A 26,699-nucleotide genomic window follows, 5' to 3' on the forward strand; every position below is an offset into this window, starting at 1 on the left:
CTCGTCATCAATGGTCACTCAGCCTTTAGTTGAAGATTCCCTGGTAAGGAAGGGAGAAGAGGGGACAGTTTTTCATTTTCCTTTGTATTTCCAGTGCCTAATTTAGTGCCTTGCACATAGTAGGCACTTAATAAATGCTTGTTGGATTGAATTGGATTGGGGAAACCCACCACCTGTCAAGGCAACTCCTCTGTTAGCATCAGGCTTAAATTTTCCTCTTTGCTGCTTCTGTCCTTTTTTCCCCCTAGTCTGGCCGGAGGGCCAAAGAGAACAAGTGTGACCCTTCTGCCAGGTGACAGCTCTTTAAATATTTCAAGGTGCCTTTAAGATGGCTGCAGACCATCCAGCAGCAGGGAGGCTGATCCCCAGGTTATTGTGAAATTGAGCAACTGCTAGCTAATACAGGGCTTACTGGGACCCAGCCTGAAAAGCCAGAAGCCCAGCAGGAACCATCGACCCCACAGCCCAGGACAGAGGCAAAGCAATCAGTTTTCAGAGGCTCACATGACCACCTTTATTGCAGAGCGTGTGTGGGGAAGTTGCGGGTCAGCCCACGGACATCACATGCACCAGTTGGCCTGGGTTATCCTCTGCCCTGGGCCACTCAGGGGCCCCTGGGGTCCAAGATTTTGCCGATGAAGAGAAGGGCCCCAGTGTCCGTGTCCCGGAGAACGAAGATGAAAGGCTTGTTTAGGTGGTAGTCCAGAGAGAAGGTGAGGCGAGCAGGTTGGGGGCTGGGGGCCATTCCTGTTCCATCCTCGTTCCATTCAAAGGCTGCCCTGTGTTCCACCTGAGTGAGCTTGAGAGGTTTGCCTGTGATCTTGCTGAAATCTGGGGCGTCAAACAAAGACTGCAGCTCTGAAGGGAGGAGAGATTGCCATGAGAATACCAGGGAAGGCTTTGGCCTAGGGCTTGAAGAGACCTTGGGGTCATCCCCAGCCCTGCTCCTTTTACAGAAAACCGCGGCCCAGAAAAATTAAGGGGCTTGCTTACGGTCACGTAGATAGCAAGAAGGGAGCGTCACACAATGCAGCAGATCCTGGATTGGTAGCGACCTTCCTCTGCCTCCTAAAACCTGCGCAGCCAGTCAGCCCCTCCAGGCCTCAGTTTCTCATTTGTAAAATGAGGGGGTATGCTAGATGACCTCAAGGTACCTTCCAACCATAAAGCTCAGATTCCAAATCTGAATCCTTTTTATTGCACCAGACTGAACCTCAGGTGTCCACGAGGGACCTTAGAGATTAGAAGCTCAGAGATTTAGAGCAGGAACGTGCCTGAGAATTTGCCTTGTCTAAGTCTTTCACTTTACAGATGAGGAAACAGGCCCAGGGAAGGCCAAACGTGGCCCAAATCACATGAAACTACTACTAATACAACAATAATCATGGCCATTTATCAAGTACTTCAAGGTTGACCAAATGTGTCATAGGCCTTATTTCATTTATGCTTGGCAACAATCCCACGAGGCAGGTGCTGTTGTTACCCACCCCTCCTTCACAGATGAAGACACTGAGGCTCAGAGAGGGTTAGTGACTTAAAAAGCAGAGGAAAGAAAGAAAAGAGGGGGAAGGAAGAAAAAAAAACCAAACAGGTCCTCTGACTCCAAATCTGTTCCCTTTGTACTACACAAAGGAGGATGAGCAGGTTCAGCTCCTGACAGTCAGCTGGCCTTCATTTAGCATTGAGTATGTTCTAAGAACTGTGTCAGGTACTGGAGATACATAGGGGTGGGGGTGGGGGTGGGGGTGGAAGGAGGTGAGTGAGCTGAGCTGACAAGGTCCACCCGCACAGGCAGCATGGGGCCTTGCCCTTTGTGCCAACCTGTAGTGCCTAAGTCATCCAGGACTTCAGGAGAGTGGGTGGTGAGGACTCCAGCCTCATAAGTCCTTGCAGCTGCTCAGATCAGGGAACCATCTCTATCCCGCATCCCTGATGATCGGCTCCCTGCACACGATGTTGTGGAAAAAAAGCACTGAACTTGGGGCCCCAAGACCGAGGTGGAAGTCTCAGCTGGGATACTAGTTGGGCAGTCCGGGGCAAGCCACTCAACCTCCCCGAAGTCTCATTTTCCATGTGTGTCCAGTGGGGATAATATATATATATATATATATATTTGTGCCCCTTCACTGGACCTCACTTTCCTTCTCTGTAAAATGGGTATGATAAGGCTTCCACTATCTCCCTCTCTAAGTTGTTTTGAGGTCTCCAGTGAGATAATGCATGTTAAAGCTCTTTGCAAACTTTAAAGAAAAACCCACTGTTCAGAGGGAAGGGCTTTGTAAAACCACAGGCATTCTGGAAATGCTCCGCAGTTCCCTCACGCCTGCTGGATCAAATACAGACGCCCCTGCTTGGCATCTGAGCCCATTTACAATGGGTATACACACACAGGCATGCCCATGTATATGTAGGTGTAGGTACATGATATACTCTCATACACGTGTGTACATGTATACAGACAGACAGATAGATAGATCCGTTTACACAGTCTACATTTTAGCCAAAGTGCTCTGCTCACTGTAGAGGAAACAGGTTCAAATCCGTCTCTGTCCCTCGCTTACCTTGTGTGATCTTGGGCAAGTCACCTAACCTGTGGGGGCCTTGGTTTCTTCCTCTGTCAAATGCCAGAGTTGAACCAAATGACGTCTAAGGTCCCTCCACCCCTAAAATCTGCTATGCCCCATTGCTCGTGCCACCTGAGGCAGGGTCAACTGCTCGCCCACTTACTCAGCTGTTTCACAGTTTCGGTGATTTCGCCATCATGGGTCAGCTTGATCTTGGGCACGGTCAGCACAGCCTGGATGGTCTTTAGCTCCCTGTCAATATCATGGACAAACTCGGAGGTGAGACTCTCCTCGATCAGGGTCAAGTTCTGGGTCACTCTCACGGGCAGGAAGAAAATTATTGACATGCTCCCACTCAAGGGCAGCTGGGCTATCTGAGAAGGCAGAAAGGAAGCATTCCTAGGTTAACAGGGATGGGAGTCCTATCCACATATGTGTGAGCACATATACATACTCCCACCTACACACAGCCGCCATATCTTCTGGTAGAGCTTATGAGGGGGGATTCATCCCTTCCTCACCAGCCTCACCCCCACTCCTAATAAGACAATTATCCCAAGTTCTCCATGGGAGATAGCATGATACAGGCAATCAATCAATATTTATTAATCACCTACTACAGACCAGGCAATGTGTTAAGTGCTGGGGATACAAAGAAAGACAAAAGACTGGTCCCGCCCTCAAGGAGTTCCCAATCTGATGGGAAAGATAACACACAAGCAACTATGCACAAACATGATATAGACAGGAGAAATTGGAGGCAGTCAACAGGGGGACCGAACCTGGAGGGAGAGTCAGAGGACCTGGGTTTGAATCCCAGTTCTGCTGCTATGTGACCTTAGGCAAGTAACTCATCCTCTCTGGGCCTTGGCTACTACCTCTCTGTCAGATGAGGAGGTAGGACTCCATAACCTCTGAGGCCCCTTCTAGCTCTGAAATCTACTCTCTTGCCAAGAGCCTACGAGTCCTTCTGCACGGGCTCCTGGTAACTACTTTCTCCTGCTGTTGCTGCCACAAACAAACCTCTTGTTTTTCAATAGGGGAACAGGAAATGAAATATTCAACTGCTTTCTTACTACAGCCTGAAACCAAGGGTGCTTGAAAGGAATTCTCGGCTAAGACAACAACGGACAGGTGGAACTGAAATTGAATTCTGAGTCTCTCCTTTCCCCCCAAGGCCAACCAGCCTCTAGGGTCAAATGCCAACTCCCCTGTTTAGCATTTAAAGCCCTTCCCAACCTGGTGTGGCCAGTGTTTCCAGGATGCTCACGGAGCATTCACCCCCCACTGAAGCATTCAGTTCAAGTGTTCTTGTTGCTCCACATCCATTCCCTTCCATCTCCCACCCCTCCCTATACTTTTGCCCAGGCTGTCCCCCAGCCTGGCATTCTCTCCTCCTTTCCTGGACTTTTCAAGGTTTAGTTCAAGTCTCAACTCCCACAGTCTGGAATTGAATTTACTTTTATCTATCTCTTGTATTAACTTTTTTTTTCTTGTATGCATTGCATTCCCCAGTTACAAAGTAAACTCCTTAAGGGCAAGCACTGTCTGGTATCCCCAGAACCCAGCTTGGTGCCCAGCATATAGTTGGCACTTAATAAATGCATATTGACTTGAAAACAGAGTAGGGCACTCTGCTAAGTACTTCGGGAAAAGAGCAGAGCAATCCCAGACCTAGGTCCCTGGGTAAAGAAGAGACTTACAAGGAATCACACCTGCACATGGCTGGTACCTCCAACACATACACAAGGAACACATCATAAAATGTCATTCATTCAGATTTCTCTGAATCAGAATTAGGGATAATTAATTTACTGAAGGCTACTTTTCTGATATCTAGGTAGGACAGCATTAGTGAGCTGCCATAAGGGACAGAAGGCAGTGTGCTGTCATGGGAAAAGAAATCGCAGGGAGAGCAGAGAGCTCAGGGCCAATCCACGAAGCTTTGGGTTCGTCGCCTAGCTTCTCTGGATAAGGAAGGGAGTTGAACCAGATGGAGCGCCCTCTGAGGTCCCTCTCCAGGACGTGGGGCTGCCCTGTGTCCCTTCTCTTGACCTCCCCCTTCCTTCCATTTCTTTCTCTTTGGGAGCTGAGGGTGTTTCTGGTTGGGGGGAAAAGAAGAAGGTCCATTTGGCTCCATCTTTTTCTCTCTGTTGGCTGATCCTGATGAGAGGGAATGACGGTACCTTCTCTTCCCCCTCTCTAGCCCCTCAACTCTGTCTGTCCTAGTAACACTGAAGTCTTCCCTCTGTCATCTCCAACTTATCTTGTCCATACTTTGTTTGTACATAGGTGTTTGCATATTGTCTTCCAGGGGAGACTGTCTTTTGCCTTTCTTTGGTCCTCAAGGGCTTACCACCTTGCCAGGCATATAGTAGGTACTTAATGAATGCTTCCTGCACTAAATCTGTGGTGGAAGAACTCTTAACATTTCAGGTGATGAGATGGTCTCTTCCACTCTCTGAATCTCATTCATATCATCTGTAAAATGGGGATAACAGCACACTGCTCCCTATGTGACCTTCCCCTCCCCAACCCAACCCCACTGCCATCCAGACCTTGCAGTTGAGGTCAGAGTCGAAGCCGTAGCGAAGGGTGGCCTTGGGGTCTGACATCATGGGGACCCTGATGGTCCTGTCTTCATCCAACTGGAAATCCTGAAGTGAAGTCTTTCTGGAGTCAAACTTTGTCACCCACTGCCCTGGAAGGAGACATCAGACAGTGGTCTTTCAGCAGAGCGAGAACAGCAGGGACCAGGAATGTCAAACAAAACGAAGCAATGAGTTCATAGTAGGCCTTAAGAAAACTAGGTGCTGAGTTCAAATCCAGCCTCAGACGTAACACTCACTAGTTGTGTGACTCTGGGCAAGTCACTTAACCCCAATGGCCTCACCAGAAAAAGGAAAGAAAGAAAACTAGGTGGTTGGAAATTATCCAGGTTAAAGAAAACCTTTGAGAATGAGCATAGGATGGTAACCAGAATCCTAGATATATCATGTAACCTAGAGTATGGGGTCCAAAGCACGGTGTACAAGACATTAGAAACACTTTTTTTTAAAAGTAGTATTAGAAAGAAAGAAGCTAATTTGACATTTTTATATAGATAAGGGCCAGTGTGGAGAGATCATCTAACTCAATCCCTTCATTTTCAAGATGAGGCAGTTACAGCCAGAAGAGATTAAGCAATTTGCCCCTAGTCAGACGAGTAGGAAGTATCAGAAACAGCATGTGATCCCAGGGCCTCCCCCCACCCCCCACTCCCAAGGCCAAAGCCCTCCCTCTGTACCACACTGCCTTCCTCTAAAGTAATGCATTTTTGTAGCAGTCTGGGAGGAGGGGAGACTAGTAGGAAAGACTTTGGTTTCTCTTTTTTTTTTTAGAAGGAGAAGGGCACAGAACTCTTTTATAAAACTAGCCTACAGACACAATCTTTTCAAATAGCAAGGTTTTAGACCTAGAAGGGGTCTAACACCCGCAGTCGGGTAGTGGATAGACCTCTGGACCAGAAGAATGAAGGATGTAGGCCTGAGACACTCACTGGACAAGTCACCCTCTCTGCTTCAGTTTAGGAGTAGGATAACAGCCCCTCCCCCACAGGGTGGGGATCGAGTGAGGTCATGTAAGTGGAACACTGTAAACCTGGCAGTCATATAGAAGTATGAACTTCCTTCAGTTTTCATTTGTTTTTAAAACTAGACCAGTGATTTTATTGCACTGGGGAGGTCTTGGAGAAATTTTCCAGCCACTGTGGACCAGCATCTGTTCTGTAGTGTAGGGTCTTAGACATTTGCCTGGAGCCCATAGGGCTTATGTGACCTGCCCAGGGCCACACAGCCAGGAGGAGTCAGAGGCTGGAAATCAAAGATCAGGCTACCAGGAGTCATTATAATAATAAAAGGGAGGAAGGCAAACGGGGGTCGGGGCAAGACCCTTTTATCAAATTAGTGAAAGGATACTGCTATTTACTGTAATAGAATTTGAGAGCTATAAGAGATTAGAGATCATTTGCCCCTGATATATCTGACTGTGTGATGCTGGGCACAGTTATTTAACCTCTCAGTGCTGCGGGCTGTTCTCCAAGACTAGAAATTGCAGAGAAGCTGCCAAACTGCATTGGTAAGAGGGATATTCCTCACCTTAGAGTTCTTTATGCTAGCTAATAATATAGCTCTTTACATATGTTATCTTCATAACCAGAGGTGTGCTATTATTATCCCCAATTTACAGATGAGGAAACTGAGACTACACTTACTAGCTGGGTGACCCTCGGCAAGTCACTTAAACCCAATTGCCAAAAAAAAAAAGAGGAAACTAAGACTTAGAAGAAATTAAGTGACTTGCCTGGGGTCACCCAGCTAGTGTCTGAATCCAGATTTGAACCCAGGTCTTCTCATCCCCAGGTCCAGAGCTCTATCCACTGCACCACCAGCTGCCTATATAAATAAAATCACAGATCCAGTCCCTACCTTCAAATAGAAGCTAAAATCCCAGCTCCTGCTAGAAGCCCTTCTCAGGCCTCTTTCCTCTTAATGCCTTCCCTCTCAGACTACCCCAAAGCTGTTTGCCCCATGTCTCCTTGTTTGGAGGCAGGGACTGTCTTTTGCCTCTCTTTGAAACCCCACTACTTAGCATACTGTCTGGAACATCATAGTCTTGTTATTGAATCATTTTCAATCCTGTCCAGCTCTTCATGTCTCCATTTGAGGTTTTCTTGGCAGAGATCCGGGAGTGGTTTGCCATTTCCTTCTCCAGCTCATCTGACAGATGAGGAAACTGAGGTAAACAGGGTTACATGACCTTCCCAGGGTCACACAACTAGTAAGTGTCTGAGGCTGAAGTTGAACTTCCCGACTCTAGTATCTGTACTCTATCCACTGTGCCACCTAGCTGCCCATGGAACATAGTAGGCGCTTAATAAATGCTTGTTGGCTTACATTGACTGTTTTTGTTATTGATATTACAGAGGAGGGAAGTGAAGCCCAGGGAGGGGAAGTTGGTCAGTCAATATGTATTTATTAAGCACCTACTGTGTGCCAGGTAGTATATTAAATGCTGGACATACAAAGAAAGGCAAAAGACAGTCCCTCCCCTGGAGGAGCTCAAGGTCAAATGGGGGAGACAACGTGCAAATAGCTATGGATGAACACAACACATACAGAATAAATAGGAAATAATGAATGAAGGGGAAGGCGTTAGAACAAAGAGATTAAGATTCTGGTACAAGTTGGGAGGGAAGCGTCTTGCCCTCAGCCAAATAACTAGTCTGAAGGAATGCCAGGGCGATAACCTTAAGGACCAATTTCATGCTGCTTTGAAGTGCTAATCCTCCAACTGCTTCTCCCACTCACAGCTCCCCTGCTGTAGAATCTGGAACTAATATGCGTTTCTGGAAGTCGGTGCTTGACACAAGGGCGCCATCCAGCTGCTTTCAGAGGCTCCCAGAACAAGCCACCCTCCTCCTCACTGGCAGAAGGAAACCGTCCCAGAATGCCCATCGTAGCCAGCCACATGGCATCCTGTCCCACTTCACGGGCTGGCCCTGGCTTCCTCACCCCTCACCCTCACCCTCACCTGCAAAAATAAGACTCACCCAGAGGCTTTAGCTCATGCAGGGCATCTTCTGCCCAGTGCTGTGGGGACGTGCCTGAAGGGGTTTCCTGTGCCCACTACCACTGGTTGGCTCTCTGAAATGTATATAAGTGGGTAGGAGGCTGCTTGTTCCTGGGGCAGCCCCAAAGACTTAGCATAGTGGATAAAGAGCTGGACCATCAGTGGGGGAAGGACCCACAGGAAAAAAGTGTGAAGGGGTGCATGTGGAGGAGTTAAGGACACCTGAGTTCAAATCCTTTCTGACACATCCTGGCTGGACAATGCTGGGCAAGTCACCTAACCACTCAGTGCTCCAGGCAATTCTGTAAGACTGTAAGGTACATAGGGGCAGCTAGGTGGTGCACCAGGATAGAGCACCGGCCCTGGAATCAGGAGGGACTGAGTTCAAATGTGACGTCAGACATTTAATAGCTGTGTGACCCTGGGCAAGTCACTTAACTCTGTCTTAAAAAAATAAAAAATTCTGTAAATTGCAAAGAATTGTGTTGGTAGTGGGGAGTCCTTAAACAGGACTGAAATCACAGGTTAGTATCTTCCTGGTACCAGCAGAGAGAAGTCCCTTCTCTCAAGGAGCTCACAGTCTAATAGTGAGTTCTCTAAAGCCGGGACTATTCTGTTTTCCTCTTCATATCCCCAGTGGGCTTGCCACTTTTCCATAGTAGGCATTTCATGCTTTTTTTATTCATCCATTTCCCCTTTCTGAGCTCCCCTTCACAAATTCCAGTCCAGTCAATCTGGCCTCCTGACTACTTCCCTATACACAACAGTTTTATCTCTGCCCTCCATGTCTTTGTATTCTCCATGCCTGACTCAGCTCACTTCCGTCTCTCAGAATCCTAGAATTCCTTCAAATTTCTGGTCGTGTCATCTCCTCCGAAAGATCTTTCCTGATTCCTAATTCCTCCCATTGCCTCTGCCTCCCACCAAATCGCTCTGTTTTGGACGCATTTGACATATTTAGAAGTGGATGCTTCTCCCAATAGATTGTAAGCTCCTTGAGGGCAGAAACGACTTCATTTGTTGTTGTTGTTCTTGTTCCTGATACTTTAGCGCCTAGTACAGTGCCTGACACACAGTAAGCATTTGGTAAATGCCTTTGGAGTGAATGAAGAGTTTCTCCCTTGTTCACACTGCGAAGTTCTATTTCTCCAACAATTTGAGCTTCTTGGACTTGGCTCAGCTCCGTGTCCAGCGGGATAAGTCATGCAGGTATTATTATTATTCCCCTTTTGTAGATGAGGAAACTGAGGTGCTTTGCCCAGGATCCCACAACTACTAGGACACGTACCAAGGAGAGGCAGCATATAATGTGATGAAAAGAGTGTCAGACTTAGAGTCGGAGGGCCTGGGTTTGAATCCTAACTTTGCTACTTTGGATGACCTCTCCAGCTCTGATGAGGAATCAGGAATCTAGGCAGCAGTATGCTGGTAAATGTTTAACAACCAGCTTTTTAGGGGACTCACAACATACTTTTCATTTTAATCTGCATAATTTACATTTTCTCTATCACTTTCTTCAGTCTAATCATCAGTAAAACAATGAACCACTTGCAGTGTTTGCCAATTTCTGAGGTATAAGTGATCACACTGAAAATTTAACAGTCAGCTCTTGTGCCTCTTTGAGCTGGCTCCAGCACACCACTGATTCTAGGTCTGCTCTTTTGCTGCTGTGCTCCTGGAAGCTTGGCTTTCCTGCAAAGGGTTATGGGTAAAATAGATATTACTTTCCTGAAGGACCATAGGAAAACTTGCTGTGTCTAACGAGAACAAATAGAAATGTTTACTTTGCTTATGGAACTTATTATATAGTCATTCATATTTTTCCTTTTTTCTTTAAAACTTCAGAAACTTTCCAACAGATACTGTGCCCTAGAGACTCCATTTTGAATTTTTTTGTTGTCATTGTTCAGTCATTTTTCAGTCATGTCTGTCTCTGTGTGACCCTATTTTGGAGTTTTCTTGTCAAAGTTACTAGAGTGGCTTGTCATTTTCTTCTTCAGATCCTTTTACAGATGAGGAAACTGAGGCAAACAGGGTTAAGTGACTTGCCCAGGGTCACAGAGCTAGTAAGTGTCTGAGGCTGGGTTTAAACTCAGGTCTTCCTTATTGTAGGCCTGGTGCTCTATTTGCTGAATATTCCCATTAATTCCCTAAATTTTTATGATTTTATTATCTTATGTTAAGACCTCCATTTTGTTTTTTAATCTTCAAAGAATACCAGACTGTTAACCCTTGCCCAACTTGGGGAGAAGCATCTCCTTAACCCTCGTCTGCATGCTGGACACTCTCCCTTCCAACCTTATGTGATAAAACTTCCCCTTGATTAAGCTGAGAATGGCCTGCTCCAGCGTCACTCTTCAACACTGGGCAGGCCCCTTGGTTTCTCTGTACTCAGTTTCCTCAACTGTAAACAGAGGCAGCCGATGGGGTCCCCTAAGCCCTAGGTCCGTCTGTTGGCTGACAGCAAGCATCACTGGGTTCTCACCTTTGAAGTGAGCCACGGAAAAGAGGAGGATGCTAATGTCACTGGGCAGATCCCTCGAAGACCTGGCGATCTTCCCTTTCGTCTGAGCCTGAACCCAGTTGTTCATCTCCTGGAGATCGATCCGGTTGTTGCCTGTCAGAATTCGGGGCTTCGTCCCATAAGATTTTTCCAGGAGCGTGAAAAACCCAGATTTTATCCGCAGCTCTGGGGAGCAAAGACATAGTTAGTGTAGGAGAACAAGGTCTAGTTCTTTGACCTTAGCATACCACAGGTCCAGGCTGTGGGTCACCATATGTGGGCTTGGCCTGACTACCCAGAGCACTTCCTCAACCTCTTCTTATAGCATGCACAGCTCTGACTTTCCATCCTCAGCATCCAGTATGGTGCCTGGTACACAGTAGGCACTTAATAAATGTCTATCAAAAATTATAAAGGCCGAGCATGGCTCGAAAGAAGTGGTATGAGAAGACACCTCCAGCCCATCCCTTGGCAGAACTGGGAAATCTACAAGAGCAGTACATTGCACATATTTTCAGACTTTTTGAAGTATAAACCAGCCATGTTGATTTTTTTCCTCTTCTCTTTTGTCCTTTTATTTCTTTTTAAAAAAATTTTTTATTCATTTTGAACCTAAATCTAAAAAGACAAAAAAGAGAACATTTCTATGTATATGACACAACACAAAGACTCCAGATAAAACCATAGAATTCTATTTCAGACTGTTTACTTTTTTGGAAAACCTATGTACTAAATACTATACATTATTTTCAAAGCTACCCTGCTTTTCTGTGTTTCCTTCTAAGTTTTCTTTTGTTCTCTGCTTTGCACTTTTTTTTCCTCCCTCTCTCCCCTCCCCATCCTGCCCTAGAGAAGGCTACAATTAAATACACTTTTTTCTCTTCAAAGAATACTGTTTATTATATAGGGTGTGACTCTCTGGGAGAAGGAGAGGGAAGAGCAAAGGGGAAAACTATAGTGATAGGCAAAAAAAGGCAACAGTAAAAACTTATTAAAATAAACAAATGCTTGTTGATCAATTGATTTCTAAAAGAGTTTTTGGAGGGGATTTTCCTGCGACAGACCCTTCTCACTTCTTCCCATTCCCTCCACCTCTCAACACTCAGCTTCATCTAACACCCTCCTTAGCTCACCATGCTGAGCCCACCGTGGCTGGTGCTTTAGGCCGCCCAGGCCTCCCTCCCCCGCCCCCCATCAGCAGAAACCACGCTCACTGTCCCCTACTTAATGCCCAGTAAGACCAGAGTGCCAGGTCCAGTCGCAGAGGACACACGCAGGACCCGAGGACCAATGAACATTCTCTTTCTGCCACTGAGGATAAAGACTTACTTTTTTCTAAGACAATCCGGGAGGCGCTTTTTAGATTCTTCTGAGAAGCCGTGACAGAGGCCAGGAGTTCCTTGTAAGTGCTGTGTATGTCTGGGTTAGTAATAAGGTCATAGTAGAGGGCACGGTGAATGGTGGACTCTGTCCTCTGCTCAGCACCTGCCATGTGGTGATCACAGATGATGGAATCAGAAACTTGGATTGGGAAGGGACCTTTACGGACAGATCATCACATCCAATCCCCTCATTGGACAGAGGAGAAATCCCAGGTCCAGGGAAGTTAAGTGACTTGCCCAAGGTAACATGGCTTATAAGCTACCTAGTCAAGATTTGAACCCAGGGCTTCTGACTCTAAATCCAGTCTTTTCACTTTATTGAAGGATGTGGGGTTCAATCAGTGAGCCTAGAGGAAGAGAAGGATCTTGGTTGCAAGACAGGGGTTTTGTTGTTTATTTGGTTTTCAATGGTGTCCAAATCTCCATGACCCCATTTTGGGGTTTTCTTGGCAAAGATACTAGAGTGATTTGTCATTTCCTTCTTCAGCTCATTTTACAAAATGGGGAAAATGAGGTAAATGGGGTTAAGTGACTTGTCCAAGGTCACACAACTAGTAAGTGTCTGAAGCCAGATTTGAACTCCAGAAGATGAGTCTTGACCCCAGGCCTATGCACTCTAACTGTTCCACCTAGCTGGGATACTAAGCAATTATTCCCCATGTCAAAAGGATCAAAATGGATATATATCACACTAGGAAAGTTCTAGCTGGACATAAGGAAGACTTTTTAAAAATTTCAGTGAAATGAAGCATAGGTAACTAAGGAAAGGTATGGGGTACCCGTCCACAGAGACTTTCAATAAGAAAATGAAGTCATTGGCCCTGCATGTAAGGACACAAGCAAGGGGAGCAAAGGGAAGAGGGACAGGTCGCCTGGACAATCAGTTTCCCAAGATATCCCTCAGTCTGCAGGTAGTGGCTGATCATAGCCTCTACCTAGTGAGAGGATTATGTCAGCATAGCCCTCCCCCTCTACATACAAGTCTACAGGCCTACCTCCCTACCCCTAGACAGTGGCACTCCAGGCATTGTCTGACCAAAGTCTAACCTAACATTGGCCTCTGTGCAAGCTGAGGGCTAGGTCACAAATGGAGGGGACCTCAGAGGCCATCTATTCCCAGCTCTAATTTTACACATGAGGAAACTGAGACTCAGAGACTAGGGGACTGCCTGTGGTCACATAGACAGTAAGTATTAGGGGGAGAATTTGATTCCAAATCTAGCACTCTCTCCACTCCTCTCTCCTCTTAGACTCGAAGGGAACAAGTCCTAGACCAGGATTTCCTTGCTGTTTTTCTGTCCTGGACCCCTTTTTATTTTATTTTTTATTTTTGGCTAGGCAATGGGGTTAAGTGACTTGCCCAGAGTCACACAGCTAGTAAGTGTTATGTGTCTGAGGTCACATTTGAACTCAGGTCCTCCTGAATCCAGGGCCTGTGCTCTATCCACTGTACCACCTAGCTGCTCCTTTTTATTTTATTAATTTATTTTTTTTAACTTTTTTTTTCCTGGACCCCTTTATCAATTTGGTGCAGCCTGTGGCCTCTGTTCCATAAATGCACAAGATAAAAGGAAACCGATCATATTGAAAATAGTTCTCCAAATATTGATAAAACAAGTTCATGAAACCCAGGTTAGGAACCCCTTGGCCTAGAAGGATGCTCGGAGAACTCACCCAGGGAGAGAGCAGACAGAGCCGTGGCCACACTCAGCGGAGACAGAAGCACGTTGGCCGTGGGGCTTTCGCTGGACTTCTGGCGGTAAAGGTCATAGCCGAAGTTAGAGACAGCCGCTGCCAACTTATTCACGGGGACTTTGAAGAAGGGGTCTTCCTCTTCTACTGCCGTGGCCCCAGTGGCATCAGGCCCTGGCAGAGGCTCCTAGGAAAAGCACAAGAGCTACAGAATTAAATGAAGGGGACAAAGATCCCTGAGCTCAGGCAATACACAAGCTATTTCTCCTAGGTTTGGGGAAGTAATTTTGATTTAACTTTTTAATTACAGTCAATCTAGCCTAATGTTAAAAAAAAAAAGTTCCTTAAGTAACCACCAGCACATGGATGGGGAGAGGCCACCCGGCAGCAGGCTTATTAGCAATTAATCAATCAGCCAGAATTTATTAAGTGCCGACTATATGCCTAGCACTGTGCTAGGCCCTGATGAAATGAAACTGACCCTGCCCTTTGAGGAACCTACTTATTAAATAATCAGCCAGGTGAACATTAAACTAGAGTTTGGTCAGACAAGGCCCCGAGTGCCAATTGTCTCTGCCTGAAGGGACTGAGGGGTCTACACAGATACAAGTAGCATGCAGAATGAATACAAAGTAAATACCAGATAATTAGCTACAAAGTAGTTAGGGAGGCAGAGTGCAGGAGTTGGGGGAGTTAGTGTTTGCAGAGAAGCCAACCTGAGATTCAAGATGTGTGACAGAGAGATGGTGCACAAAGTATCCATGTTTGGGTATGGAGAGTAGAGTCCTGCATACAAATGGGAGGGAAAGAAGGAGAGGAAAGGGGGAAAGGGAGTGAGAGAAAGAGGAGGGAAAGAGACAGACAGAAAGAGGGAGGGGGGAGAAGGGGGAGAGAGAGGAGGGAGAGATGGAGAGAGAGACAGAGACACAGAGAGAGAGAGAGAGAGAGAGAGAGAGGAAGGGAGAGAGGAGGGAGAAAGAGGAGAGAGAGAGAGAGAAGGAGGGAGGAGGGAGAAAGAGGAGAGAGAAGGAGGGAGGAGGGAGGAGGGAGGAGGGAGAAAGAGGAGAGAGAGAGAGAGAGAAGGAGGGAGGAGGGAGAAAGAGGAGAGAGAGAGAGAGAGAAGGAGGGAGGGGAGGAGAGAGGGAGGGAGAGAGAAAGGAAAGAAAAGTCGTTTGAATGATTACTAGGAGCCAAGCTCTGTGGCAAGTGCTTAGAATTCAAATACAACAAGGAGAAAGTTCCTGACCTGGAGGAGCTAGGGACTCTAGAAACTATTGAATCTAAATCTCCAGTTTTTGGTTTTGTTTTGCTTTGCTTTGTTTTGTTTTGTTTTGCTTTGCTTTGCTTTTTGGTGAGGCAATTGGGGTTAAGTGACTTGCCCAGGGTCACACAGCTAGTAAGTGTCAAGTGTCTAAGACCAGATTTGAAACTCAGGTCCTCCTGACTCCAAGGCTGGCACTCTATCCACTATGCCACCTAGCTGCCCCTTCCCCAGTTTTACAAAGGGAAAAAAACTGAGGTCAGGATGGGGAGGAGCCTGGTCCAGGGACATAGAAGTACTAGGAGAGAGTCAGAATTCACACCCAGGTCCCCCTTCCAAAGCCAGTGTTCTTTCCACTCCACGACATTCAGGAAGGACTCAGGGACAAAACGTTTCTCTTGCCTCTTCGCAAAGGTGTGGTGGACTCTAGGTATGGAGCGAAGCATCTGTTTTTCAGATATGGCTAATGGGTCAATGTGTTTGGTTCTACTTATTTGTTACAAAGGGCATTCTTTTGGGAAGGGAGAGGAGCATCAGGCAGAGAGTGACGTTCAAAAAAAAACAAAGAAAAGAACACATAGAAAGCATTTTAAAAGAATAAAAAGATTCTTCCACGCTCTTTGCAGGGACAAGTCCGCAGCAGCCAGGGGTTAGCTCAGGCCACCTCGTGGGCAGGACAGCCCTGGCATGAGCAGGAGCTTTGCTTTCCAATGTCCTTTCAGAGAAAAACAAAGGAGGAGGAAGGCAAAGGAAAGGGACGCTCACGTAGGGCTTTATGATTTCTGAAATACTCCGAGGTGGGTGCTAGCACAGGTATCGTTATCCCCACTTTGCAGATGGAGAAGTGCAATGATTTACCCACAATCACCCAGTAAGAGCAAGACGTAAACCCTTTCGGGGTCTCCCAGTGTCCCAGGACTTTCCTCAAGGTCTGAGACTGCTGAGGTTTACTCACCCTCCCCTACCCCAGAACTCATCCATACCCCATACTTTACTCACCTCAGCCCCTGCTGTGTTCTGGGAGCTGCTGGAGCCCATGAAGGCTACAGCCCACAGGAATGCCATCAGGGTCTTCATCATACTACCTGTAGGGGAAAGGAAAAGTGGAGAGGTGCCAACTTCAGGAATTCGCAGCAGCCATAGGGCAGAGTGAGGTGTGGGATCGGGCCTAAGACACAGTCTCAGCCCCAGACAGCAACTAGAACTTGGGAATGACTGGATCAATTAGTCAATCAGGAAGTCTTTATTAAGCTCTTATTATGTAAGTTCTTATTACATACCAGGGGCAGCTTGGTAGCATAGTGGATAGAGCGATGGCCCTGGAATCAGGAGGACATGAGTTCAAATTCAGCCTCAGACCCTTACTAGTGTGTGATCCCGGGCAAGTCGTTTAACCCTGTTTGCCTCAGTTTCCTTATTTGTAAAATGAGCTAGAGAAGGAAATGACAAACTGCTTCAGTGTCTTTGCCAAGAAAGCCCCAGGTGGGGTCATGAAGAGTCAGAAATGACTGAACAACAAATTCTTATTATTATTGTATCATGCCACTTCCTGTATACCACAGTGTAATGGCTCGCGTAGTCCTCTGTTCCTGCTTTCATTGTCTGTTTGGCTCCTGCAGGTTCACAGAGACATGACAGAATCATCTCTGAGGCTGTCTAAAGTCTAGCTTGAGGGAATCGGCAAATCGTTTTCCTGTCAAGGAATTGGCTTTGAGAGGGGACTTATAACTGAGACTTTAGAGATTCTAGTACAGCCCTCCTCTTGTTATACCTAAGGGGAAATGGGCAGTGATTACCTAAGGTCACACACATCAGAAGTAGCAGAGCCAAGATTTGAACCCAGATCACAGAATCATAAAGTGGAAACCAGCAGGAAGCTTACAGATTGTCCAGGCCAATAGTTCTCAAACAGACCTCTTTACAGTCTTAAATTTTATTGAGGGCCCCCAGTGAACTTTATGTGAGTTATCTTTATCAACATTTACCGTATTAGAAATTTAAATGTCTTAAACCTACCCACCCCCAAAAAGGGTCTCTGGGACCCACTTTCACCCATCTACCCCCCAGGGTACACAGACCACATTTGAGAACCACTGGACTAGTACAACACTTTCATTTTATAGATAAGGAAAAAGAGAGTTAAGTGACTTGCCCAAGATAACACAGGCTACTGTGGTGGGACAAAGATTCAAACCCGGGTTCTCCGGCTCCACACCACTTCAATGTCGCCTAGTGGTTAGAGCATGAGATTGGACCCAGGGATTCTTGAGTTCCCACACCCTGGTCTCTTTTCTCAGCAGAGACAAATGAGTCATAGATCACAGACTAGAAAGGACCTCACAGGCCATCAAATTCAACATTTCACAAATGAAGAAACTGAGGCCCAGGGAAGTTAAGAGACTTACCTAAGGTCACACCGCTGGTAAATGTCAGAGGCAGGATTTGAACCTCTGACCTCTGACCCTGGAGCCATTGTTCTTTCCACCGTATTCCTTCTACTCCAAACCTATGTTAGCTACCAGGATTTATTAGGGCTCCTGTCCTGCTGCCTCCTTGGCACTTTCTCCAGGCTATTTAGCACTATGCAGGTCAAGAAAGGAAAGACAGGGGTGGGGAACCTATGGCCTTGAGGTCCCAAGTGGCTTTTTGACTGAGTCCAAGTTTTACAGAACAAATCCTTTTATAGGGGATTTGTTCTGTGAAGTTTGGATTCAGTCAAAGGGCCGCACTTGAGGACCTAGAGGGCTACATGTGGCCTCCAGGCCGCAGGTTCCCTACCCCTGGATTAGACCTTGTGGTTTGAGCTAAAAAGCCAAAGATACCAGATAAAGGTTTAACAATATGGATTGCTAGTGACAAGGGTTACATTGACTGTTTCAAATGCCCCCAAAGAGATCAAAGAAAGAAGGAAAGGACCCATTCTTATATACAAAACTATTTATAAAAGCACTTAGTGTTGCTGCAAAGAACTGGAAGTGAAAGAACAGAGTGGGATGCCCCTCAACTGAGGAATGGCCCAACTGACTGTGGTAGAGGAAGGTCATGAAATATTATTGTGCCATAAGAAACAACAAAAGGAATGGATTCAGAGAAACCTAGGAAGACTTCCATGAACTGATTCAGAGTGAAATGAGCAGAACCAGAAGGACAATGTATACAATAACTACAACTTAAAAAAATAATCTGGAAAGATTTAAGAAGATGAGTTCTTAAATTACATAATTACATTATATAAGTCAAAGTCAAGTCTCTTAACTTCCCTGGACTTCAATGTCTTTATCTGTTAAAATGACGGAGTTGGACTAGGTGGGCCTCTTAGGTCCTTTCCAGTTTTAGACCAACGCAATAACCAGCTACTACATATCAGAGGACCAATGACAAAACACGATACTAACCCCTTGACAGTGAAATCGGGGACTCAAGGGGGTAAATTTATACACGCACATGCATACACACACACACACACACATACACATACATTTTGGGAAATGGCCAATGTGTGGGTCTGTTTTGCTGAACTATGCTTATGTTTCACAAGAGGTTTAAAAAAATTGGGAGTGGGCAAATGCAGATTGAAAAAGAATGATCAATAGCTAGACCAAAAAACAGAAAGAGAAAAAAGAAAGAAAATAGGGTCATGGTATCATTTTTTTTAAGGCAATTGGGGTTAAGTGACTTGCCCAGGGACACACAGCTAGTGAGTGTCAAGTGTTTGTTCTGAGGCTGGATTTGAACTCAGGTCCTGACTTCAGGGCCGGTACTCTATCCACTGCACCACCTAGCTGCCCCCATGGTGGCATTTTTTAACACTGATAGAATTTATTTTTTTTTTAATTCACAGACAAGAACAGAAGGAGATTCAGAAGACACAGACAGGCAGGAAAGTGTTGATACTACTCTACCTCTTGAATTTATTATGTTCTTTTACAAATGTAAGATGTATATAATTGATATGTGGTTTTGCATGTAATTTTCTTTTGCTGTTCTATGCATATGGAAATGCTTGTCTTTGATTATATTTTTAAGTACTCAACAACAATTTTGTTTTAAAAAAATTGCCTCTTTCAATTTAATAAGCATTTATTAAGTTCCAGGGATTTTTTGGGGGGTGGGGTGGAGAACTTGATGTATGATTTCATTGTTATAAGGTATTCCCAGTGAAGATGGTCCCTTTAATGATGCAGGTGAACACCAACTTGGTCACTTATAGTCTTAGAGAGATACCTGGGGTACTGTGAGGGTAAGTAATTGGCGCAAGGTCACAGGCAGGACCTGAACCCATGTCTTCTTGACACAGAGACCATTCATTATGTCATGATGCTAATGACAAAAAGACAAAATGAAAACATTTCCACTCCACAAGGACTTTATATTCATATTCCAAGTGAAGATGGTGAGGAGAGAAAGTATTCTCCGAATGAGAACAGCTTATGCAAATGCTTGGAGGTGGGAAATGTATTGCCCTATGCAAGGAATGAGTCCACTTGGCTGGAATGGAGAGCATATGAAGGTAAGTAACAAGAAATGAGTCTAGAAAGGCAGGTTGGAGCCAAAATGAGAAAGACTTTCAATGCCTACCCTACAGGCTCAAATTCAATCACTTGAAGCTTCTTGAGAAGGACAGTGACATAATCACGCCTGTGCCTTTAAAAAAAAAACAACTAGGCTCCTGTCTATATCCCAAAGAGATTAAAAAAAAAAAAAAGGAAGGAGATCTAAACATACAAAAATAGTTATAGCAGCTATTTTTGTGGTGACAAAGAATTGGAAACTGAAGAGATGCCCATCAATTGGGAGATGGTTGAACAAGTCGTAGTATATGATTGTGATGGAATACTATTGTGCTCTAAGAAATGACAAAGGGAATGGTTTCAGAAAAACCTAGGAAGACTTGTATGAACTGATGCAAAGTGAAGTGAGCAGAGCCAGAAGAACATTGTAAATAGTAATAGCAGTATTGTAACAATGATCAATAGTGAAAGACTTAGCTACTCTAATCAATACAATGATACAAGACAATTCCAGAGGACTCATGAAGAAAAATGCTATCTATATCCAAAGAGAGAAGTGATGAACTCTGAGTGAAGATTAAAGCATACCTTTTTTTACTTACTTTATTTTTCTTGCTTTTTTTTTGCAATATGCTAGTATGGAAATACGTTTTGCATGACTTCAGATGTATAAGTGATATCATATTGCTTGACTTCTCAATGAGTGGGGGAGGGGCTGGAGGGAAGGAGAGAACTGGGAACTCAAAATTTTTTAAAAATGAATCTTAAAATAAAGTATAATTACTTTTTAAAAATAGCTTGGATCTGATTAATGTGAATAATTAATCCCCCGAAATGGTCTCATGTATTCAAATTTGCATTATTTGAAGTTTAAATTGTTTAAAACATGGTAATTGGTTCCAGCCTAATGGAAATATGCAGTGTGAATTCAAATACTGTGACTACTTCAGGAGATTTATTATTCATATAATTTAGAGCCTAGGTGTATAACTTTGGCAGCTATGTGGAGGGTAGATAGATTTCCTTGGCTTCCAGCTGCCTGCTCCACCCAAGGAGGGAAAGTGGTGGTGGAAACAACCAATTAAGAGATTAGTGAAGTAGTCCAGGCTGGAGATGATGAAGGCCTAAGTCAGGGCAGTCTCATGCCTGGAGAAAAGGGGATGGATGTGAAAAGTGGAATAGACAAGACATGACAACTGTGGGCTGTGGGCAGTGAATGGAGAGGAGAGAATGGACAATGACTGTGAGGTTGTGAACTTGGGTGACTGAAAGGATCATGGTATCCTCTAAAAAAAAGTAGGGAAGTTAAGAAGAGGGGTAAGGTTTGGGGAAAAGATATGCTGTATTTTGGATATGTTGAATTTTAGATCATTGGATCACATTCCAGATCTTAAAGTCCAAACCCTTTCATTTGTGGATGAGGAAACTGAATTCCAGAGAGGATGACTGGCTTGCCCAGGGTTGAACAGATGGTAAGTGATTGGAGTGAGATTCAAACCCAGGGCTCCTTGACGCAGAGGCAGCTGGGTGTGATAGTAGATAGAGTGCTGGACCTGGAGTCTGGAAGACTGAAGTTCAAATCTGGCCTCAGATACTTACTAGCTTAGCTCTGAGACCCCAGGCAAGTCACTTAATCTCTGTCTACAGCAGGTTCTTCAACTATAAAATGAAGATCACAATAGCACCTACCTCCCAAGGTTGTGAGAATCAAATGAGGTAATATTTGTAAACATTTAGCACAGTGCCTGGCACATAGTAGGTCTTAATAAACCTTTGTTTCTTTCCTCCACATCCAGCACTCTAATCATTACACCACACTGCTTCATCTCCCAATGGAGACATCTAACAGGCATTTGGTAACACAAGACTGGAGCTCAGGAGAGAGATTTCCAGATTTCTTTCCATTAAGATTGGGTCATTCCTCCAAAGAGGCCACTGCTTTTCTGCCAGATGCTGGGCACTGGGGCTCTACGCTTCTGTGCAGACTCTTGCCTTCTTTAAGAGGGGACCAGAAGAAGACGAGCGAGAGGCTGACCTAGCGAGAGTAAGTCTCTCAAGAGCAGCTTTTCGCTGTGCAAGATAAAAAATCCTAACATTCCCCAGGCTGCCCACTCCACCCATGGAGGAACCCCACCCAGAGGCTGACAGGACCTCCTAGCCAGTTCTCAGTTGGGAATTCATGCCAACAGAGGCTGTGGTCCAGGGAAGCGCCCAACTGAACAATTTAGTATTGGGAAATGCAGCTTCAGGGACTCCAAGCCTGCCCCGTCACCAAGAGGAGAGCAGAAGACCTTCTGCTCTGTCCCTGGAACAAGGCTTGGAACCTGGTGCCTGAGACAGGAAGAAAGCTGAATAGTTAAGGGACTAAATCATTCCCCCCATGCTGAAAAACAGTCCCAAAGCATCCAAGGGCGGTATTCTCCCTGGCTAGACCCATCCAAGACATTTATCCATCTGTCTATTAGAGCTAGAACTGGAAAGGACTGAAGTTTTCACCTAGTCCAAATGCCTCCTCTTACAGATGAGGAAACTGAGGCCCAGAAAAGTGAATAGACATGCCTAAGGTCACATAGGTGGTAAAAGATTGAAACCCATGACCTTTGATCCCACATCCTGTAGTTTTCCCATTGATGTCAACGGCACAGACCCTCTCCATCCCAGCATTGATTACACCCCGTCACTGGAGGTCTCTGAGCAAAGGCTGGAGGGCCACGTGTCAGGCTAATGTGGTAGGACGGATTCCTGTTCAAGTGATGGCTAGACTTCTTGCCTGCTGAGGTCACTTCTAATTCTGACATCTTTGGTCCTGTGACTGAATAGACAGTCTTTGAGGGGCCCTGAAGCTGAGAAATTCATCTGGATGATGGCTTTCTGCGCATTTAGCCAAGCTTATCCTCAGACAAAAATGCATCATCTACCATTTTGAAACTTCTTCAACCTAGTAGAACTATCTAGGTGACCTTGGGCAGGTCACTTCACTTTTCTTGGCCTCAGTTTCCTCATATGTAAAATGAAGATGTTGGACTAGAGGACCACCAAGTTTGCAAGAATCTAGGATCATTTCCACACGATGAGAGAAAAACTTAGAGTAGATGAACCTAAATAAGTAATTTAGTTGATTCTAACCCTCACTCCATGTTGGAGAGGCTGATGAGGAAGAGGTATAGAGGAAATCTATTCAAACCCCCATCCCCAAGGACTGTGAAATAGAGATGTTGGTGAGTATATGGTGGTGGAGGGATGGGGAGCTGTTCTGAGGCGAATTCTTCCCTCACCAGAACACATCTTCTCACGGTCAGACAAAGGTCACCCAGCTTGGCAAGACCTAGAGGAGGTTATCTCCCTCTGCACATATGTGGGTAAAAAATGGCACCATACCATCCAAAGGGTAACGGCTGAGCCAGGCACCCGGGCAATCTGGGAGCCCTGGGGGGATGGGGTTGGGGGGAGCAGGCCTCAGTGTTGTCCAGCTCACTTGTGAGATCGGGCCGGGCCCAGCCCAGCCAAGGTCAAGGGCCCACCCTGAAGCCACATCCTCCAAACCCAGACAAGGCAGCTGGTATTTAACGAACCTCCCGGCAAGCTGGGAAGACAAGTAGGAGCCGGCACATGTGTTTCTAATTAAATCCTGTTGTACGGAAAACACTTCTCTTCCTCCTCCTCCCAGACCCACAAACCCCTGAGCCCCATATGGAGGCTGAAACAGAGGAAGGGCCTGACCCCTTGCCTGTGCAAGGAAAGGAGTCTTCCTCTCCGCAGGGGCCCTGGGAGAGGTCAGCCCCTGCTGGACCATACCCCATCCAAAACAGAGTCAAAGATTAATTATGGCACCCCAGGCAAGCATCAGGAAACATGTCTGGGACAAGCTGTGTAGAAGAGGCTTCCAGGTCCACTTTTGAAGGATGAAAGCCAGGGCTTAAGCGGGAGACCTCAGACTCATAGTGGGAGAACACGGATGCGGTTGGCTCAGGGAGGAGCCAACCTGAGCTGCTGCCACCAACAGGAGCAAATATGCCTTAGTCTCATCACAGGGCCCTGCAGCTAGACATGGAAGGACCTTCAAAATCAACTAATCCAACTTCCTCATTTTACAAAGAAAGAAAATGCCTCTCAGAGAGAAGCCCAAGGTCATTGTTTGGTCGTGTCCAAGTCTTCACAACCCCAGTTGGAGTTTTCATGGCAAAGATACTGGAGTGGTTTGCCATGGCCTTCTCCAGCTTATTTGACAGATGAGGAAACTGAGGCAGATAGGATTAAGTGACTTGCCCAGGGTCACATAGCTAATAAATGTCTGAGGCCAGATTTGAACTCAGAAGGATTTCCTGACTCTAGGCTTTGAGCTCTATCCACTGTGCCACCTAGCTGTCCTGAAGCCTAAGGTCACACAAGTGATAAGTGTCTGAGGCAAAATTTGAACCCAGGTCAGCTGACTCTTTTCTCTGTAGTACATATAGCTTCTCATTTTAACTATTTATTTCTAATTAGAGAGGCAATGTGGGTAGTGGATAAAGAGCCAGCCTGGAAAAGCAGGAAGAGCTGGGTTCAGGTCCTGCCTCTGATACATGCTGGCCATCTGTCCCAGGAAACTCTCTAAAACTACATATTGTACAAAAGGTACAGTTCTACACTGGTAGAAGGAGGATCCTCATTAACGATCACAATACTAACGAAGTTATCGGTCTAGTCGGGAAGAAACTGTTAATTAGATGCTAAGCTCAAACTGATGAGTCCAGAGCACTCAGCTCCCCTCTCAGTCTCTGCTCCCCAGGTTAAAGCCCCAGTTGTCCCCACCCTAGTTACTGTTCTGACCCAGACATTAAGTTCTTCATTCCTCACACCTTTGAGAACCCAGGCAGCTGGTCAGCACTCTCAAAGTCTCCTTCCACTTCAGGCTCAAGGTACCAGAATAGGTCAAGCCAGGCACATGACCAAAAGAGGCAGCCTGGGCCTCTCCTGCTCTCTGGGTGGGTCCCCAGGGCTGATTCTCTCATCTTCCCCCAGGGGCCAGGCTCAATCTGTGGGTGGGGCCAAACACCCTCACACCAGGGTAGGTGCTCCCCCACCGTGCTGCCCTGAGGGAGCTATGGCTTTGGGCAAGGGACCCACCCTCCCTTCCATCCTTGGCTGGAGAGCTAAAGCAGTACGGGGGAGAGCCAGGCAGAGGGGTTTCTGGGAAGCCAGTAGATTTTCTTTGGCACTGAACCTAATCTTCACTGCGGCTTCCCCCGGGGGAGCAGAAGGGGTGCGGCAGTCTCTGGGCCCTTGGCTCACCAGATCCCACATCAGACATCCCAGGCTTGGCCAAGAGGCAGCGCTTTGGAGGAGGCCGGTGCCCCCGCTGGGACATCGTGCTCCAGCACATCTGGAAATCGTTTGGCTGGTAGAGCGAAGCAGCAAAGGGAGACTGAGGATGGCCGGGGGCCTGAGCCCCAGCTGCACCCTCCCCCACCCATTCCCCCACGGCAGAGTTCAGCTGGATGCTGCTTGCAGAGTTCTGGGAAGTTGTCTTTGAAATCAGCACCAGCTGATTTTGAAAAGGAAGAAGAGAAAGCTGGACATTGTCAGCGCTGGATGGGGGAGGGAGGCCCTAGGGTGCCAGGAAGGGCTTTCTCTCCTGCTGCTCTCCACGTGGGAGCCCTTCCCCAGCCCGTCTTCCCCTAAAGGAGGTGGGAAAGGCCTTTGATTTGCTCCAAGTGCGAAGACCAGATGAGCTAATCTCTGCAAAGCCCTTCAATGTGGATGTTAGCTCCCATCATCAGCATCGTCTCTATGCCCACATGCCTCTACCTACCTCTTTGCCCCCGCTGAGACTCCCATTCTCTTGGGAAGCATCCCAAGCCTTCTCTTATGTTTGGGTGTGTAAATTCTGCAAAACCCAAGGCCTTCTCCTTCTGGCCCCACATTCCAACCCCTCTCCCCTAAGCGCCATGGCCAGAAAGCATTCGTTCCGTTCTTGCAAAGGTCCAAGCCCTGGACACTTCCCCTCTTCCGTGAGGGTCCCCTTACCCCAGCCTATCCCCCAAGCCTTTCCTGCATGTCTTAGGAGAGCCTCCCATCATACAAACCCCCTCCCTGCCCATGCAGGCTCCTCTCATCAGCCCTCGAGCCCAGGGCGTCCTTGGCTCTGTCCTAGCCAGGGTGGGAGCTCTCTTACCTGGGAATCCTGCTTGTCTTGCTCTCAACTTTGGTCAGACCAAGCCTGCACACAGTGAGGGGTTCGTTCTAAAAAGTACATTAGCCTTCTTTTTTTTTTTTTTCCCCAGCCTCCCAGTCCAACAGCCAGCCGGCTTCAGATTACAGTTATGCCTTTCTTAAAGCAACCCTCTCTCATTTTGGATGCCGCTATTGCAACATAGCCTGGGGTGAACTTTAACTGGACCCACCCCTCACCCCAGCCCAGTACCCCCTCACACAGTCTCCTTCCAGACCAGTCCCTTATTAATAGGAAAAGTAACACTCTTTCTTCCCTGAAGGCTGACTTCCAGTGACCTCAGAGCCATGAAGGTGCCAAGCCAAGGCACCAGGTGGGAGACAGAGGCCGAGAGAATGCCTTCCTACAAGAGGATTCAATTCTGGGAGTCAGCATAGATAGAGCACAGTATGGGAGCTAGAGACCTGAGTTCTAGTCTTGGCTCTGCTGCTAATTCACTTTCCCTAAGACTCGGTTCCCTCTTCTGAAAAATGAGTAGACTGGAAGAGATGATTTGTCATTCAAAAGAAAGAGCACAGGCAGGGAGTCAGAGGACCTCGGTTCAGAGGCTAGCCCTGATTCTTAGTGACCTTGGGCAAATCCCTAAGCCTTCTTAATTAGTGATTTCTTTCTCTTAATTATTTCCCATTTATCTTGTGTATAATTTGCTTTGTATATATTTGCATGTTGTCCCTCCCTTTAAATTATAAGCTCTTGGAGGACAGGCAATGTCTTTTGTCCACTTTTATATCCTCAGCACTTAGCACAGTGCCCAGCACACAGTAGGCACTTCATAAATGTTTATTGAACTTTGTCCTCTCTGGGGCTCAGCTTCCTCCTCTGTAAAAAGAGGGGGTTGGACTAGATGATCTCTCAGGTCTACTCTATAGTGGAGCATGGAAGAAACCACCTGTCAGATCTAGGGACAGGGGAAGACATTTGGTCATGACCAAATAAGAGATAGAGAGGTTCATATGAGGTAAAAT

At 46.3% G+C, this 26,699-nt stretch overlaps 1 protein-coding gene across 1 annotated transcript; it reads right to left on the bottom strand.

Annotated features, from left to right (window-relative positions):
- Positions 1 to 489: 489 nt before the first annotated feature.
- SERPINF1 (serpin family F member 1) lies at positions 490 to 25,783 on the bottom strand. Its single transcript, XM_021007051.2, has 8 exons — positions 25,678 to 25,783; positions 16,012 to 16,097; positions 13,734 to 13,938; positions 12,007 to 12,162; positions 10,660 to 10,863; positions 5,123 to 5,265; positions 2,728 to 2,938; positions 490 to 858 (listed from the first exon to the last, which is right to left on the bottom strand). The coding sequence occupies exons 2-8, from the start codon at positions 16,090 to 16,092 to the stop codon at positions 605 to 607; spliced, it is 1,254 nt and encodes a 417-aa protein (XP_020862710.1). The 5' UTR covers positions 16,093 to 16,097; positions 25,678 to 25,783; the 3' UTR covers positions 490 to 604.
- Between the last annotated feature and the right edge of the window lie 916 nt (positions 25,784 to 26,699).

This window comes from Phascolarctos cinereus, unplaced genomic scaffold, assembly GCF_003287225.1.
Source record: "Phascolarctos cinereus isolate Bilbo 61053 unplaced genomic scaffold, phaCin_HiC Scaffold_5;HRSCAF=322, whole genome shotgun sequence".
Lineage (NCBI taxonomy): Eukaryota > Metazoa > Chordata > Mammalia > Diprotodontia > Phascolarctidae > Phascolarctos > Phascolarctos cinereus.